This window comes from Spea bombifrons, chromosome 2 (assembly GCF_027358695.1).
Source record: "Spea bombifrons isolate aSpeBom1 chromosome 2, aSpeBom1.2.pri, whole genome shotgun sequence".
Classification (NCBI taxonomy): domain Eukaryota; kingdom Metazoa; phylum Chordata; class Amphibia; order Anura; family Pelobatidae; genus Spea; species Spea bombifrons.
In genome coordinates, this window is record NC_071088.1 from 5,836,472 (window position 1) to 5,855,485 (window position 19,014).

The following is a 19,014-nucleotide window of genomic DNA, read 5'->3' on the forward strand; positions in this document are numbered from 1 at the left end:
TATAGGGTGTACTTCGAACAGAGCCAAAGTGTCAGAGAAAGCATGTATCTGAAGAATCTCAGAAGTCCAAGGGCCTGCCATCCAGTGATTACCAAAGATAGCCGTAAAGCCACGTGAGGCTGCGGCATCAGAAAGGACATGAGGCGAATCATGGGACGGCTGAGGGATGAACAAAGACACACCGTTCCAGTTACGTAAAAATTACATCCCACATGACAAGATCTGCCTGTGCGGCTACATCTAAAGTAACAATAGAGCTATCATCGGGCTAAGGGTAGCAAAGACAAAAGCATGGATACGAAGGAACTGCCTTGATTATAAGACGACCCCCCCCCCCAAAATCTGAATATTAATTCAGGAAAAAAGCCTGAATATAAGACGACCCTATAGGAAAAAAGTTTTACCAGTAAATGTTAATTCATGTAAACTATTTTTTTTTTTAAACAAAAGCTATGATTGAGAAAAATATTTTGTTTTTAATTCCTTTTATTTTCCAACCTGCCCCCCCAGTTATGCACATCTGCCCCCCGGCTTGTCACTCTGCCCCATAAATGCCTTAAACCCGTATATGCCACTGTGCCCCATGATATGCCTTTTAACGTAATTATCCTATCTGGTCCCTCCACCTTATGAGAGGCTAACGGGATATTAATATACTGAAACACGGACCCGAGTCCTGGGGCGGACGCTCAGGAAGCTCGATCAAAAGAAAGTCATCCAGATAGTGGATGCCCTTAAGACAGTGAACCTGATGCGTTAGAATCCAATTTAGAGCTTGTGCGAAGGAATCGAAAAGCCAGGGACTGCTTTTACACCGGAATGCAAGTTTGACTAAAAAAAATATTGCCCCACCCACCTGATTCCATGACACTGCCATAGTCTCCATAGGGAGAAGTTTGAACGCATCGCAAATGTCTGCTTTAGACAGCCAAGCACCCCTACCTGCATGCAAAATACTTTTAGTATTTAGTATTTCAGAAGGATACTGCGGACATAGGAAGAATGAGGCACCGACAAGTCATAAATCAAGCGGTATTTATTGGAGAATTTACCTCGAACAACGCCAATGGGGTTAATCCTCCAAACATGAAAGGGAGGCTTCTTGAAAGGCGCTATAATGAACCCCTTATCTAATTCCGTGTGAAGCAACTCTGACAAGATCCGGGGGTTTGCCTCTGCTGAGAGTAGATTATGCCCTTCAAACGAGGACTGGGGAAGAACGATAAGACCCGTATGAAAGCCTGAAGTGAAACCTGTGATTAAAAAAGCCCGTAGCTGCTGAAATGGGTGACCCTGCAGATACGTAGCTAACTGGTCCACATTGACCCGGCTCAGTCAGCTGTGCTGCTGCTTAATAGTAGAGGCAGTTTTAGGGTGCGCCCTATAGCAAATGAAACACACGTGAAGCAACCGACACTGCGCATAATTGCATGCTGCAAGGTTAAAATTATTACAAATCTGAGCCTTCCCTAAATAACGAATGGGCCTGCCCAACTTATCCACCTGTGGTGTCGCTTACGAGGATGGTTGAAGCTGCGCCCCTCTCCTATCCAAGCTGGTAGAAGCTGCCAGAGCAGCTGTAGGACACCAGTTGGTGGTGTGAGCTGAAGACTGGCAATTGGAGCAAAACGGAGCCTTAATCCCCGCAAAGTATCTACAAAACACCTCCATATGAAGCACAGCCCAATTAGTAGTGCACTGGAACTGGGAGAGAGCCGCCGCATCTTTGGCCGAAAAGGAACCCCTATACTTGTAACCCTACCACATTGTACAAATAGAGGTCCAGCTCTTCTCTCCTATCCGGGTGCACCAAGCAGATTATATCCCTAAATAGACTAAATGCCAGCACAAACTCAGAGATAGAGAGTTTCCTGTTCAACCGGAGATCCTTAGACTTAAGAACCACTGACACATACCCTTGCTTCTCTTTTGAAAACGAAGTCTCAGCCCGTATGGACCCCCCATTTCTGTAACTCAGCTGCAAGCTTGGGAATAGTCCAGGCCCTGAAGGACTGATTGCTACCACAGTCAGACCCTCTGGCGGGAGTCTCGGGAACGGAGTCCAAATCTTGAAGGTCCGAGATGTTAGACATGATGGCTGGGAGAAAACAAACTGCGGTCACTATGAGAAAATACAGTAGCGGAGAAGGGGCATTGAGTGAAGACCACCTGGACAGAGCTGTGCGAGATGTGAGCCTAGAATGAGGTGGGACCCCCAAGACCGTACGGTAACAAGCTGGACATGTAGCCTCCTAGGGGAAATCTACGTGCGAGGGCCCGGGATGCCGACCCGATCCATGTGGACTGGGTGGATGAATTAAAAACGGGGAGTGTAGGCATACAAGTCTGAAAGCCGTGCCAAACTTTGATTACAAAGGCGGAGGATGCCTGTGGCGAGAACAGGCTAATAATAACCTTGGCCTAGTTTGGTTCAAGTGGACGAGTAAGAATGTTATGAGTATTGCACGTGTGACATATGTAGCACGGGCGAGTAGATGGAACGGCAGTCAATTTAAAAACGTCTCAGATAAGAACCAGTAGGCCCATCCAGTCTGCCCAACCTCGGAGTACTTTCCTTTAGTACCTGCCCTTATCCTATATCTAGCTTGGCCTTATGCCTATCCCATGCTTGCTTAAATGCCTTTACTGTATTAACATCTACCACTTCTGCTGGAAGGCTATTCCATGTGTCCACTACCCTTTCCGTAAAGTAAAATTCCCTGATGTTACCATTAAACCTTTTTAAACTGGAGCTCACCTACCCTGACTACAATGGAAGGTGTAGGTATAGAACTTGCGTGCGTGATAGAAGATGAAATATAAAGCCACAGTAGGTTATGTAAGGTATGTACAAGCAGGTCAACTCACCAAGGCTTATAAACGGACAACAATGGAAACCGTAAAAAAATATTACCAGCCCCTCCCAGGAACCTAATACAACATAAAATCTCTATGCACATATAAATGCCAAAGTGCACAACCCCTCAGGACCAGCGGTGACGCATACTTCCCACGTAAAACAATACATTGGATCGGTAGCGGTAGTTGGAGCACCAAGGGTTAAAAGCCATTCTAACACTAAACCAACAGCCAATCCGACATAAAGAGTGGAGAAACCGTGTACTTGGCCGTCCGCCAAACTTCAGGCTGCTACTCAGGAAAAGCGTGACCCTGACTCAACACATCACACCTAAGAGTGAGCGGTAGGGGGTTAAGTAGTTCCCCAGACTCCGCCCACAAATACGACCATTGCCATAGCCTCTAACACATATATGTATATATATATATATATATATATATATATATATTTCCTATACATGGTGTATTTTTTTTTTTTTTAAGGTAGGGAGGGGGGATTCATTTTTGGTTTTGGCCCAGTGCATCCTGAATTCTCGGTTTCAGGCCAGAATTTTCGATGCATCCCTAAATAGGCAACACCAATATTCTATCACATTCCAAAAATCCAACTCTTTTAAAACTTCAGAAGAATATACTTAATTACAGGTGGAGTCTCACAAGCTGTCATATACAATAATAAAATATATTATTTCCCCAAAACAGGGATAAACAGGCAAAATTCACCTCTAGTAAGAACAATGATACACCATTATATTTACCACCACTTGTGGTCCAATTGATTCCTGTTGCTATAAATCCAGATTCAGGGAATAAGAACTTCAAATTAGGCAATCACCATAAAGAAGATAAACAACACCGAAGATGTCGGCGACCCCTTCCAGATGAGAGTGCGTGCTTCCTGATTTCTGCGGAGGTAGTACTACGGTGCCCAACTTACAAATTACAAATGTCCGCAGCTATCCCCGCGCGTGGAAGAGACACTAGCTCCTTCTCTTCACCCATGAGGTAGAAGATGGCACAGGATACGCCCTCAGCAAAGCCTCTGTTCCGGTCCGCCAGCTCTCCGGCTACCTATGCTGTCTTGGGTTCCTGGTCAAGCAGCCGTTCCTTTATATCAGCCGGGCACAGCAGCAAAAACTCTTCCTTGATGATCCAGCTCTCTCATCCACTGTCTGCGTGCCGTCGCAAGGCGTCCAACAAATGCAGTGTAGCTCTCGGTGGAACGCTTCTGCAAAGTCCGGAATTAGAAATATCATAACTTTATTTACATTATTCACCGCTGAGAGATAATAACGAATAATTTGAAGAAGACATCTGGTGTATCTCTAGAAGAGAGATGGCTTTGCAGTGTAGGAATGTGGTATTTACATCAGTAGAGATAAGTAGCCTCTACTCCCTAAAACTCCTCATACATTTGAAACAAACCATTTGTTTAAATGCCTCTCTCTTGGCTTGGCACTCTGCAACCTCTCTCTCTCTCTCTCTCTCTCTCTCTCTCTCTCTCTCTCTCGGCCTGATGCTCTGCAGCCTCTCTCTCTTGGCCTGGCGCTCTGCAGCCTCTCTCTCTCGGCTTGGCGCTCTGCAGCCTCTCTCTCGGCTTGGCGCTCTGCAGCCTCTCTCTTGCAGCCTCCTGATATTTAAGGATATGCTGAAGTCTTAGGTTTGCAGTCTATATATTTATATATATAAGGGATCCCCAGATCTCGGTACATCCCTGACACCAGCTGCAGGTATCTCCTCTGTGTCCATGCCTCCCTCCGAAGTGTTTTGAGGCATCACTTTGCGCTGCTTGTTGCATGTCATAATCCAGCAATGCTTGTACTTAGCTCCTCTTTGGTTTCCCCCCTATATTGTTTACACAGGGTGGGTTGATAGCGAGAGAGATATTTTAATTCGGATGTCTCACAAATCTGGTATTAAAATCGTGAGTGGTGGCAGACTACCTGGGGGATACAGGCAGGATTTGGGGGTTAATTATGCCTTGTTAAGGGGTAAAGTTAGTAAATCCTGGTGCTATTAACCCCTTCATGCCCATGCCCTCCGCACAGTTACGGCTTGGCAAGTAGTCCTGACCGTGACAAACTAGGTGGCAGTTGTGGGATATCTAGAGTTTTTTTTATTGCTATTTGTATTAGGTTAGGTAATTTTAGTACTAAAAGAAACTGGGGAGAGTATGCTTGTTTTTTTGTTTTTTAAACCAGCTAGTCTATGATAAAATAACTAAGAATAACAATTACTCAGATTTCTATGTACAAGCTGTTGACTTCACAAATGTATTTTCTATAACAGTTTCTCCAGAAGTATATGTTGAACCTTCCGCAGAGCCCGTAGTGGCCGGCTGTTTACCCAAGACCATGGGCTTGTGTATTGTTAAAGCAACCAAACCGGCAGCAAATATTACGTGGAATGTTGGTAGTTTCCAGTATCATACAGAAGAAAACACAACACTTCATGACAACGGAACGGTAACCACAACTAGCCAACTGAAAATTCCTCCAAGCCGAGAGCTCTTCGGATATAATGTTAGCTGCCTAGTCTTTTGGCCGAATGACGAAGCTATGAAGCAGAACACAACTTTCACCATAAAGAACATTTATTGTGAGTGTGTGTATGGGGGAGAGGGTTGTCATTGTCTATCTGGAATTGTGTGTGGAAGGTCTATGTGAGTAGTTTCTCTTGGATAATTAAAATGAAACATAGATACTTCACTCTCCATTATACCTCAGCCTCTTTGCAGTGTTTGCCAGATAAAGTCTATAGGTGCCATTTAAAATGAATAAATGAAAAATTAAGGAGAAGCTACAGCTTCCCTTCTCCTCATCTGTGGTCTGCAAAGTGTCAACACTGTTTAGTTAACATTTTGAAGGTCACGATAGAAAAAGAAACTATGTAATAGAGTTTACGTATTAAACATATGTAATAGTGATATATATATATATATTATTATTATTATTATTATCTTTTATTTATATAATGCCAGCAATTTATGCAGCGCTTAATACAATACATATATTCAAGGGGTCTGACAAGATGAGAATTGACAGACTAAGACAAACTGATACATTAGGTGGAGAGAGCCCGGCTCCCAAGCATATAGAATATATATATACCCGGAGCCTGCCCTTGCTGGAAGCAACCAGAGCTGCCCGCTGACATCTGTTTGCGGTCCCGCTGACCTCGATGGGTGATCTCGATGATGTCGGTGTGTGATCTCGATTACGTCGCTAGAAACACCCCCATTTAAAGGGGAAATGGGCGGGGAGTGGGGCCTGTCAAGACCCCGCGACCTGAAGGCGAAGGATTTGGGTGGGTCAAACCATATGTATGTGTGTGTGTGTATATATTTATATATGTATGTGTGTGTGTGTATATATTTATATATGTATGTGTGTGTGTATATATATATATATAATTACACGCATCAGGGGAGCTGCTAGCTTAACTACCTGTAATCATCCAGGATCTGCATAAATCTTCCTTTTAATAGATGGTCCATCAAAGGTAGAGGCTGAGCTGACACCAACCGCTAACGGAGACCTACAGCTTTCTTGTGAATCTGATTCCAACCCACCAGCTTCCAACTTCACATGGTAATTTGGACTTTCCTAATGTTTGTAAGATCGCGCATTTCTTTTTTTTGTTTGATAATGTAAATTCCTTTAAAAAAAAATACACCTGGTATACAACACAACCCATTCAAACCATAAATAACCATAAATAAATGTTAAAAAATATCAATTTTTTTACTTTTTATTTTTTAGTATTTAATTGCAGAAATATATTTAGTAACATGTTATCTGGTAGTTTTCAGTATAATTGTATAGTTATTTATTCATTAAAAGGAGAGTTGTGGTTTCAACAACCTTCTTTCGCTGTTCGTTATGAAGAGCCAGTACTGGCAGGGTTCTCCTGCTAGAATGGCTAAACTAGCCCTGTAAAATATATATTATCAAATTTGGAGAAATCTCATGGATTTAACTATATATGATGCAGGGGACTGCCAAGCTCTTCTGGCAGCAGAAGTGTTAGAAGCTTACATAGGATGGGCCTTCATAACATATAGTGAAGCCAAGGAGCTGAAAGAGAGCTCTCCAGCAAACGCTGCCTTCCGTGAATAGACTCAGTTGTGTCTCAACAGGACGAAAGGAGATGCTGCCTCTTCGGAGTTTCTGGCTAGAAGCAAAGTTCTTACTTTAAGTAGCGACGCCTCATCGGGTTTATATGTTTGCGAAGCTACCAACCCACTGGACAGCAAGTTGGGGTATGTCTACATCTACAAAGAAAAAGGTAACCTTTTCCACACCGTAAATCTGATGTTGGTCTGTTATGTACTCTGTTATATACTTGATCAGCCATAACATTATAACCACCTGCCTAATATTGTGTAGGTTCCCCCTTTGCCGCCAAAACAGCCCTGACTGGTCGGGGCATGGACTCCGCTAGACCTCTGAAGCTGCGCTGTGGTATCTGCACCGAGACGTTAGCAGCAGATCCTTTAAGTCCTGTAAATTGTGAGGCGCGGCCTCCATGGATGCATCCTGGTCTGACACACCTGTCCATGTGATGTAAAAGAAAATGTGATTCATCAGACCAGGCACCTTCTTCCATTGCTCAGAGCTCAAGCAGCTCGTCTGTTGGGTTTGAGTACATGGGGCAGCCTTTGTCCCCCCCCATGTGCATCAATGATCCTTGGCAGCCCATGACCCTGTTGCCAGTTCACCACTTTTCCTTCATTTGGACCACTTTTAATACCGACCACTGCAGACTGGGAACACCCCACAAGAGATGCAGTTTTGGAGATGCTCTTACTCAGTCAACACAATCTGGCCCTTGTCAAAAGCACTTAGATCCTTTTTTACTGCTTCCTCTGAGGATGAAATGTTCACTTGCTGCCTAATACACAGCACCTGGCTGACAGGTGCCATGATAAGATTATCCGTGTTATTGACTTCACCTGTCAACGGTCGTAATGTTATGGCTGATCATGACCTTTAACCATTCACACAGCTACAATGAAAGAATTGTTATGGAAGTGTTTATAATGCAATGAACAGGAAAGGTCATATAGGATAGACAATTAATGTATAAACTCTTATCTTCACTTCCCGGATGTGGAGATAACAGCATCTGCAGTTTATAATTCTAGTAACTAACTGAAAAACTAAAAACAGGTGCGATTAACCTCTTTCTGTCATCTTCGACAAAACATAAAAAATGTGAAATCTGTATAATTATTAATTGGTAAGAGGCTGATTTTAAAGAATTTTGACTTTTGATTAACAAATGTTTATCTTTCTTTCTCAGGTTCTAATCGCTATGTTGCTTTCGTTGGCTTGTTTATTGTCAGTTTAATTGTTAATATCGTTGTCATTTGGAAGATGTTCATGGATAGACGTAAAAGGTAACTTTTTATACGTGCCAGTTTGTCTTACGTCCAGTAGTATACCCTACACCTCTTGCAGAGGCTTAAATGGAATGTAAGGAAGTTTTTCTTTACTGAGAGAGTTGTAAATAGGCAGCTCAACCTCACAGCAAAAGTGGTGGCGGTTAATACAGTGGGGGAATTTAAACATGCATGGAATAGGCATATGGTTCCTGAATCAAGGATCCAGGTGAGATCAAGATACAGCATGAAAAAATGGTCTTTACAGTTCTTTTATGTCCCATCACTTGCATAATTAGAACCTCTTAAAATTCAGTTACCAAGCACTAACACCGAAGTTCCAAAATATTTTTTTCCTTTAAAAAAATGTCACCATTTGAGATACTTTGGGCATCTAGTTTTCTAAAAAAAAAAAAAAAAATGTTTAAATGATCTACTTGGGTTAAACTAAATCGACCGGCTTCAAAACAGGACATGAGCGCAGGATCAAAATTCAAAGTTCAAAAAAAGCATACCCTTAAATGTGACCTTTTAACCCCTGAATAACACAACAAAACCATGTAAATTCATACCTGAAGTACAAGTGTGAGGGGGAAAAAAAACCCAATTGCTACCACAGCCTTTGATAAAGACTGGTGGTAGAATTAGAGTTAAAAGCAGCATTTATAATACCCCGAGGTGTCTATTATTAAAAAAAATATACAGGTTGATGAGGTAAATTAAATTGGCTGACTTCATGAAGTCTCAAATAGGACATGAGCACGACACGACCAGATTTGGGGGGAAATGGTTTTGAAATATGCTACTTCTACTTGTTGCCTTGTAAAAAAACAAAAAAACTCAGGAAAAATGTTTGAATCATCTTAGCAGTTATTTCATTAGCTTTTGTAAATGTAAACAGAAAGTTTTGTTTGTCAATTTCTCACTATATTGAATTGATTGGATTATATGATCAAAAAATAATGGTATAATATTAATAATGGTACCTAAAGAAAGCTTTTTTTAAAAAAAAAAAAAGCTATACAAGTTGTGTGAGTACAATCCTTGAGAAAGAAGTGAAGTGAGAGGTAAACATGAACACAATGTTAAAACAGCCATAGTCATGAAGGGTACAAATTTTTTTAAAAAGTCACGTCGCGCAGGGGGTAAACTGCTTCCCCTTCCCTCTCTTACATCTTGATATCCTTAAACATTGTAAACGTACAGTAACAAACATTCATCTGTGTTCTGTGCTGCTTCTGTCATCAATGCCTTGCTTTATCTTTGTTGCATCATTGTGACATCATCCATTTACTAACCCCCGCCCCCAAGTTAATCAGCTTGCCTTCTGTCACGTCTCAAAATCATCATTGGGACCTCATCAAATCCCGCAAATCGCAGCATATTCACTTTTACCCGCTTTGCTTGATTATCCTTGGATCATGTCGTCCTTCAGATTAGCATGCGCAGATTTTAAATCTAGGCATAAGACCAAAAAATACACTCTGAAAATTAGGGTCCCTTGTATCGTTATGATATCATCACATTCTGGAAACTGGACCCGTTTGCCTTGTTTGTGATTATATCACAGCATGAGATATAGTTTTTTTTTTTTTTACAGTAGGCAATCATCTTACTTTACAAAGACCTGTGATATTAAGAAGCCCACATAGTTTTTACCCCCCTTTCAGTTAAAAGAGAAGAAGAGGCACGGCAATTCTGTACATTTGGTCACAAGATCTAGACAAAAGTGAAAACAACTATCCCACGTGAACAAGTAAATGGAATTAATAACAATAATTACGTTCCCCAAGTACATGGAAAACAGAAAATATTTAGCTTGACCTACACTGGTTCCTGTGATGAAAACTGGGACTTTATATTAAAGAAGTCTTTTCTCTATACTTTTTGATGAGCCTGTCTCCAGCTCCATGTTTGCGAGTGTTATTGATCCACCAACAATTTTCTAATTTTTGTTCATACTAAATTGCACTACTATATTTTCTTTATTCAATTGCGTCATCCTTTTACTGATACAGATGTGACTATTTTTTTGACAAACTTGAGAGCAAAGAACGACATGATGTTTAACTCTTTTTTTTCCTGTACCTTGCGAAGAGCTTTGCACCCCTCCCTTCACCAGTCATCCCATGACTACAGAAAAGATTTACCCCCCTTTTCCATGCTCTGGAAAGGCTGATTGTTCTACCAGGACCTACAGATAACGTTACCAACATATTGTTCCTTCCCTGTCTTGGAACACAGTCTGCTAGCTGACCTTTCTAGAAAGACAATCAAAGAAACACAAGGAACTCTAGAACACAACTGAACCAAGATGGACTACTGGGCTTCCTACCAGACTGGTTCATGGTTTACGCTGTACCACAGCCTACCGTTAACACACCTGTAAACTGTCTTAGTTTAACCCAGAAGATCTAATAATAGAAGATAACAGAGGGCCTCAGGTCAATGTGGCACTGCCACTCTCCATCCTCTATTCCATCTGTGGGAGGCAGGATGAGCAGGAAGGGAAATCACTTCTGAGAACGTAAGTTCTGCTTCTCCCTCTAGATACGGAAGGGGTTCTCATTAGGCCCCTTGTAACTATTCATACAGCCCTCGAGGATGGGGAAGAGGCAAATAATATAAAGCCGTAATTTAAAGGGGACATGAATGCACTGAAGCACTTTTTATCATTAATCTTTCGGGTTTAAATAGTTACACTGTATTGTGTAATAGTAGCTCAAGTCAACTGCAATTAGTATCTGTTTTTTCTTTTAGAGGACAAGAAATGTATCAGGCTGGAAAAATCCAAGCAAGGCCAACAGCTGAGGTTTGTGTTTCTGGCAAAGCCAACATTATTATGAATTTATTTACATAGTTACATAGTTCATAAGGTTGAAAAAAGACCAAAGTCCATCAAGTTCAACCTATATACATATTGTGTCCCTACTGTGTTGATCCAGAGGAAGGCAAAAAACCCTTATGAAGCAGATGCCAATTGCCCCATACCAGGGGGAAAATTCTTTCCCGACTCCAAATATCAGAATAAATCCCTGGATCAACGTTCTGTCCCTATTAATCTAATATCCATAACTTGTAATATTATTGCTTTCAAGAAACACGTCCACGCTCCTTTTGAACTCTTTTATTGAGTTTACCATTACCACCTCCTCTGGCAGAGAGTTCCATAGTCTCACCGCTCTTACTGTAAAGAACCCCCGTCTGTGCCGGTGTAGAAACCTTCTTTCCTCCAGCCGTAGAGGATGTCCCCTTGTTATAGATACAGTCCTGGGTATAAATAGGTCCCGGGAGTGATCTCTGTACTGTCCCCTTATATATTTATACATAGTTATTAAGTCCCCCCTAAACCGTCTTTTTTCAAAACTAAATAACCCTAATTCTGATAATCTTTCTGGGTATTGTAGTCCTTCCATTCCCCTTATTACTCTGGTTGCCCGTCTTTGAACCCTCTCCAGCTCCACTATATCTTTCTTGTACACTGGTGCCCAGTACTGTACACAGTATTCCATGTGCGGTCTGTACAGTGGTAGAATTATTTCCTTGTCGTGGGCATCCATGTCCCTTTTGATGCACCCCATGATTTTATTTGCCTTAGCAGCAGCTGCCTGGTCGTTACAGGTAAATTTACTGTTAACTAAAACTCTTAAGTCCTTTTCCATGTCAGCCGTCCCCAGTGTTTTCCCATTTAATACATATTCCCAGCCTGGATTTTTCTTCCCCATGTGCTGAACCTCATCTGCCACATCCCAGCCCAAGCCTCCAACCTATGCAGATCCATTTGTTATCGTATCCTGATGTTCTCTCCCTTCTCCGCCGTCACTCTTACAAAGGCTGCCCGAACCAATCAATAACAACCAGCAACTTAACAATAGGAGAGAGATATTGGGAGGAATAATCATGCAGATCCTGAGTACAGGCAGTTAAGAAATGAAAACGTAGCACGCGGCCCTTCTTCAGATAGACGCCAATATTTTTGAAGCCTAGTGCAATCAAGTACCGAGGAAGCTTTTCTAATGCATGGGAAGCTGAGCCACAGAGAATAATTGCTCTTCCCCTTCTCTACTCCTTCAGTGCTCTCTGCGTGTAGGCTCTCTGGCTACTAACACTTTATGCAAACACAGATTTTAACACCATACACTGACAAATAATACAATAACATGCTGTTTGTGGATTCTCCACATGGTCTAATGCTGTATACTAACCCACACACACACTCTCTCTAACACCGTATACTAACACCCAACACGGGTTAACTCTGTACGCTGATGCACCCCAAAAACACACATTTAAAAGCTAAACACATACATAGTTTAACACTGTACATGCACAATACTCTAGGTCTCTGATCTACTATAATGAAGAAACGTTGTTATATCGTTCATATAATCACACATGACTCCGATCAGTGGTGATCTCCGCTTCCATAAACAGAGTTTATAGAAGAAAATAAAAAAAACCCGCCTCTCCACTACTACTCTACATTACTGTATTAAAAACCGCATTAAATGCACAAGTAAAAAAAAACATTTCATTGTTGTTTCACTTTTCCCTTGTAATCATACAGATGTCCGGCTCTGGAGCTTATTGTAATTTTCTTTTCAATAAAAGTCCCTTTTTCTTTTTTCTAGGAGGAGTTGGAAAGTAGAGAACTTCAAGCTTGTTCAGAAAATTGAAAATGGAGAACCTTTTCGCTGTGAGGCCCCCTCGTTCACCTGGCTGTTATATACTGTGTTATGTTATAGTATCTGATATGTATCTTACTAAATATATTTTCAGTTATGGAAGTTTATTTTATTTTGTATTTTATTTTTTTACATACTTGGTACGCGCTCCTTCAACTTTGTACTGGGATCCCAGTTGATACATGCACACTCTCTAGGGAACGCATGCCGTCTTTATAAGATCCGGTCACTATATCATCAATATTGCGCTTGCTGTAATGCAATTTGGATCATTTGTTCCCGCTGTCCATCTGCTTTGTACACTGTTATGCATATTGTAATTCCATTTTATTACATCTTATGTGTGTTGACATTACGCATATCTAATAAAAACTATTCGCTGACCTTCCCTGACATTTCCTATCCCCAAAACCAATCGGTACAATTAGTATCAGGGCTTTCTATTTAATCCATTTAAGAGAAGCATCTCAGAATCTCAGGCCTTTGGAAAAAATATTGAAAGGAAATTGAGAAACGGTTACTGTTGCAATATACTTTGTTACTTCATTTTGGATTTGACGGTACATATCAACTGACTCTGTGGTTTAAAAAAAAAAAAAACTTTTATTTTATCCATTTCACTCTATCCCTGAGTGAACTTCCTATGGGTGTCATCCGGCAGATAAGAACCATTCAGCCCGTCTATTCTGCACATTTTTCCTGCTATAAACACTGAGACCATGAGTCGTTGGTCTCTTCTTACCCCCCTCAGCCATTTGCCACATGATATGTTTAGAGCCAGTCAGGCCCAGAGTGGGGGATCTAATGAGAAACCCCTGTGTGCAGGAAGCGCTCCCATTAATAGCACTGATTGGCTACTTGAAAACCAGTTACATGAAAGTCGGACCATGTGGGAGATATGACGCTGCAGCTTCTACCAAAGCTACGACATTTTGTTTTATAATTTTTTTGGGGATTTAATGATTACATATTTAAACTACTTACAAAGTACCCCTGCTTTTAACTCAGTGAAATGTTTCGGACTCTGTCTATTAAGTTAAGGTGAGGCCAGCCATTGCTGGAGAAGCTTGTCACGGTTGGCCCGTTATAGCGCGTAATAAGGTCGATGATTTGGAACTGAAACCTTTGCTCTAGTAAATAAATCCCAGAGGGAATACACATAAGTCAAAAACACAGGACCCTCGTTAATGGTGTCCAGAGAAGGCTTTAACCCCTTCAGTCCCAGAGGTTTTTGGTACCTTCAAGTCTCGGGGCAATTTTGCCATTCTTGCGGTATGCCTGTTCAGCGATTATTCTCTTTTCCTGTGAATAGTGTACCCATGTAAACTATATATTTTGTTTTTTCAAGGAAAGAGAGATTTCTTTTGATACCATGGTTAGATGATTAGCTGAAAATTTAGAACGAGAAATTAAGTAAAATATAGCAAAAATTTGAAAAAAACCCCTAATTTTTTTAATATATTTTCCCTCTGAATCCTCACAAAGTTGGGTAAAGTGATGGAAAATCACCTCCAAGTTTATCGATTCAGGTGTCCTGATTTCAGAAATACCTCATTTATATAGATTTTCCATACTTTCCCAGCACTTATAGGGAGCATACTATAAGGTGTACATTATTCGTAGAATTTTTATGCTTATGGCTTAACGGGTTTGGGGGTTGTGAACGGGGGCAGGAGGGTTATACTGGGTAGTTGTTGTGTTAGGATAATGGGATGTAAGGTTTTTTCTTTTTATTATCTTTTTTATTTTATTTTTGGTGACATGTTATTAATGCCAGTGATGTCACAATGACATCACTTAGCTCACTTTGTTGTTTTAATTATTTATTGTATTATTACTGTTTTTTTTGACGTTTTCGTTTTTCAGCTATGCTTGCTTCTGCTGTCAGGTGGGAGACAGCCTGATCTCCCGTGCAGGGGCAGGGATGTGTCATAATATGGCCGTATAGTGCGACGAGATCCCGAATATTTATGCTTTAGATGTTACAAGAATGGTGTTTGCTGGGTATCCTCTGTATTCTTGCTTTTGGTTAGTGTAATTAATGGCAGAAAATAATAAAAAGTACATTTTGTATAAATAAATGTAGTTATGTGTAACTTTTTCTGGCACATATGTAATAGATGCAATACATTAGCAGAGCTCCAGGTGTAATGAGGTACAATACTGCAGCTGGCATTGGCAAATTATATTATCCAGCTTTGCTACAAAAAGTTCACAAATTATTTCTAACTGCAAAATTTGATGTAAAAAAAATAAAAATATTTTAAAAGAATGAATGTGGTTGGTTCACAGCACTGATTCCCGGAGGTCGGTAGCGGGGGAGTATATTGTGCGTTATGCGCTGCATCTTTCTGTTGTTTCTACTGATGGGGGCCATTCAAGGATCCTTCTGTGGTAAGTGGGGGGGGGGAAAGTAAAATTACAGATGATTGAATAAACCAAATGGTTTTAGGTGAAGACGTAGGATTCGGTTACTGAACACAGGCTGCTCCCAAACCATGCCCTGGCTTTGGGGATGAGGGTGTAAGATTGGAATATGGCGGGGTATATGGTACGTGGTAAACAAATGAAGGTGCGGCCACTACGGAGTTAGGTTTCGTGGCTTGTAATGTGTCTGTCTCTATGGTGGATTTGCGCACAAAGAGTATCTCAAAGAGGCACACGCAGCCCGACTGGCTGACGACCCCTGAGGCCATTGGAACATTTATTTATGAAACCGTCAATGCAGTATCTCCTAAAGCTGCTGAGTTCCTCAAGGCGACTTACCAGGAGCAACGGGTCCTGGAAGTGAGGTACGAAAGAATGACAATGAAGCCAGAAACCACTCATCCATACGCAGCTACACTTATTTTCTGATATTCCTTGTCCGCTGACCAAACAGTAACTGTCGGTTTCTTGTAGGAATTCACCTCTCCCCCAAAACTGGGCATCCATTACCAGCTGCTGCCCAGTAAAGAAACAGTGTGGCTGGCCCTAAGTGAGAGGATAAGGGAGTATGTATGTATATATGTATGTATGTATAAGTGTGTGTTCACATGTATGGTGTGTATGTGTGGCCATAGATCAGCATGTGCTTCAGCATGCATGTGTAAGTGGTGTGGGAGGGAGTGTTTGTTAGCATAAGCGTGTGTTGGTGAATGTGAATAGGTGTATGTAATAAAAGTATGTGTAAGTGTGTGTACTTATGGGTACCTGTGTGTATGTCAAGGGGGGGGGGACAAGGGGCAGATACGGCTACTTGGCTTTACCCCCAGGCCAGTAGGTGCCAGCTCTCTCCCCAGCCTTTGTTCCTGCATGATGTGATCATGTAAATCATTTTCAATAGTTTTTTTCCCCAACGTTGCCCTCTGTCTTCTTCCAGTATGGGATATTACATAGAATACTATTTTTTTTATCATGAAACCCTTCCTGATAGTTTTTTATTTTTTCTTATTATATATCATAGGCGGTTTGTGATATCTACAGTCCAGACAACGGCTGATCTGATTTACGAGACCTATAAAAAGATGAGATCCTTCTGGGAGCCCGACGGCCGTGTCTTACCTGCAGGATTCTACCTGTGAGCTTAAATTAAATATTAAATCGGGAGATGCATCAATACTTTGGATGGTATCTGCCCGTACACGCTAAACCTACTGTTCAGCCTGGCCAGCGAAACGTGATATCATTTGCTTTTTTTCTTGAAACCTAACAAGGCGTAAAGGGCAAGTCATCCCTCTCATATTGAGACTTGCTTTCTTTGAACCCCCTCCCCAGCAAATTAGTGAATCGCATGATCCGTGAGCTTTATGTGGGTTTTAACGATGAGAATGTCACGGGATAGTTTTCCCATCTGCGCTCTTCTATAACCTCTGAAAGCACCTATTGTCTTTGTCATTTGAGTACTGTCTCTGTGGTTTGGGGGGAGGGGGTGGGGGTGTATTTTAACCCTTTAAGTCCCATGGGGGTTTTGGGCCATGTGTTTTTACCTTTTCTCTATATGATGAGCCCCTCATCATTGTTGGGAGTTATGATGTTGGTGAGCAGCTGTACATTTCTGCCAGTTGGTTCTTGTCGTTTATCAACTGACTTCCTGTGGGTGCCATCCGGCAGATAAGAACCATTCAGCCACTCTATTCTGCACATTTTTCCTGCTATAAACACTCAGACCATAATGAGTCGTTGGTCTCTTCTTAGATTCAGGAGCCATGCGCCTACCCCGTGCATGTTTAAATTCCTTCTTCCCTCACTGTAATATCTTCTACCACCTCTGCTGGGAGCATGATGCGCTTATCTACCACCTTTTCTGTAAAATAAAGAGACCTATTTTTACATGTAAAAGAGCTACACATGTAATCACGTGCAAATATATACATTCACGAAGTGTTTATCTTTCTAGTTGCTACATTGACTTTTTTTTACCGGTTCCATAAAAATCATAGTGTAAGTTCATTAATTAAGTACACAATTTGCACTAACACGGCCCAAAGAAGCATGACCAGAGGCAGATGTCAGTCAAACCCTGCCCAATCACTTATATACTGCCACCAGGCCGTCCCAAGGCATAATGCCGCATGGGGCAAAGTTTAAAATGCCGCCCCCCCATTATCTACCCTTCCTCTCCCTCCCTATTATCTAACCTTCCTCTCCCCCCCTATTATCTACTCTTACTCTCCCTTCCTCCCTATTATGTACCCTACCCTACCCCCCCTTTGTACTTACCGTTCAGCAGTCCTGCGGCGAGTCTCCCTGCTCTGTCTCGGTGCCGGCTTATAATGCTGAGCGCCGGAAATGACGTCATCTTCTGGTGCTCAGCATTACAAGCCGGCACCGAGACTGGGCTAGAGGGCTCGCAGAGGAGAGAGGGGCGCCGAGCAGGTACTGAGAACTTGGTAAGCGAAAACCACTCGGCGCCCTCTCTCTCTCCTCCGCAAAAGTGCCGCCTGGAGCAATTTCCCCACTCTGCTCCATGGAAGGGCCGGCCCTGACTGCGACACACTTTTATTTATACATAGTGTTCACCCACCACTGACCATAATACACACGTTTATAACGGACTGCATTTTTAACCCCTTTGTGACAATGGCTGCTTATATTTTTTGCACCCTGCGTGACAATGGCTGTTTTAACATTTCTGCGATGCTCGTGTTTTGCTGTATTTTTCTTCTTTCCCGTTTACTGAACCCACACGATTTATATATTGTTTTTTTCAGGACCAGAAGATGACATTTTGATTATATCATATCATTTACTCAAAAAAAGTATAAAACATGGTGAAAAATTGAGAAAAAAAGGTACTTTATCGGACTTTTACTTGAAAAATATTTTACTCATCTTTAATGAAAAAAATTGCTAAATAGATTCTACCATTCGTCCTGAGTTTAGAAATACCCAGTGTTTTTATGTTTTTTTTTTGCTTTTTTCTGCACATTATGGGGCAATAAGTACAAATAACATTTTGCTATTTCAAAACCATTTTTTCCAACTCTGGTAATTCTTCCCCAATGTGCTTTTTTGGGTGGGGGGGATATCTTTGAAGCCCCCCAAACACAATTTACCCCATCGAACCATGTATTTCTGAAGACTAGACACCCCAGGGTATTTCATGGCTGGTATTTTAACTCTTTCCTTGCACTAATTCTACAGCCAGTCTTTCTGGTAGTACCGTATTGGCCCGAATATAGGCCGCACTTTTTTCCCCCACTTTAAGTCTTTAAAGTGGGGGTGCGGCCTATATTCGGGGTCTAGCGCCCGACGCCCGGGACATGCAGTCCCGGGCGCCGGGCAGGCAGCGGGGTTAGGATACAGATCCCCCGCAGCGGTGCAGGGGACCTGTATCCTACTGTCTGATATGCTCAGACAGCCTCCCGTGCCAGCACTTCCCACGGGGGGGAGTACCGGCACGGGAGGTTGTCTAAGCGCATCGCACGGACGTTCACCGGCAGCGGCGATGCGCCGTTGCCGGTGAACGTGCGCACAATGCATTCTAACCCCCCCGACTTACCAGGGCAGACTCCCGGGTGTCTTGCAGGGCCGGCGGAAGACATCTACGCAATACGCGTATACAACTTCCGGTGCCGGCACTTCCGCATAGATGTCCCCCTCCGC

The 19,014-nt window shown here is 42.0% G+C and overlaps 2 protein-coding genes across 7 annotated transcripts in view; both read left to right on the plus strand.

Annotated features, from left to right (window-relative positions):
* The window catches only part of LOC128473346 (nectin-1-like), a 44,461-nt gene extending 31,151 nt beyond the window's left edge, over positions 1 to 13,310 (plus strand). The window contains exons 3-8 of one of the 5 annotated variants that reach the window (XM_053455513.1): positions 5,149 to 5,457; positions 6,347 to 6,449; positions 6,998 to 7,146; positions 8,164 to 8,260; positions 11,003 to 11,054; positions 12,874 to 13,310. In XM_053455513.1, the coding sequence (XP_053311488.1) occupies positions 5,149 to 5,457; positions 6,347 to 6,449; positions 6,998 to 7,146; positions 8,164 to 8,260; positions 11,003 to 11,054; positions 12,874 to 12,918 (755 nt within the window). In that variant the 3' untranslated portion in view covers positions 12,919 to 13,310. Of the gene's footprint in view, positions 1 to 5,148; positions 5,458 to 6,346; positions 6,450 to 6,997; positions 7,147 to 7,247; positions 8,113 to 8,163; positions 8,261 to 9,912; positions 9,972 to 10,339; positions 10,593 to 11,002; positions 11,055 to 12,873 lie in introns of those variants that run through there. The other 4 variants (XM_053455512.1, XM_053455514.1, XM_053455516.1 and 1 more) reach the window with 4 other exon arrangements.
* Positions 13,311 to 15,526: 2,216 nt separating this feature from the next.
* Positions 15,527 to 16,614, plus strand: LOC128473351 (apovitellenin-1-like). 2 transcript variants are annotated; one of them, XM_053455522.1, is made up of 2 exons: positions 15,527 to 15,719; positions 16,373 to 16,614. In XM_053455522.1, exons 1-2 carry the CDS (start codon positions 15,550 to 15,552, stop codon positions 16,488 to 16,490), a joined length of 288 nt encoding a protein of 95 aa, XP_053311497.1. In that variant the 5' UTR covers positions 15,527 to 15,549; the 3' UTR covers positions 16,491 to 16,614. The 2 variants fall into 2 exon arrangements, 1 of the variants encoding a protein (XP_053311497.1); XR_008346271.1 differs by lacking the exon at positions 15,527 to 15,719 and adding an exon at positions 15,875 to 15,920 and having other exon boundaries at positions 16,373 to 16,474.
* The last annotated feature ends 2,400 nt before the right edge of the window (positions 16,615 to 19,014 follow it).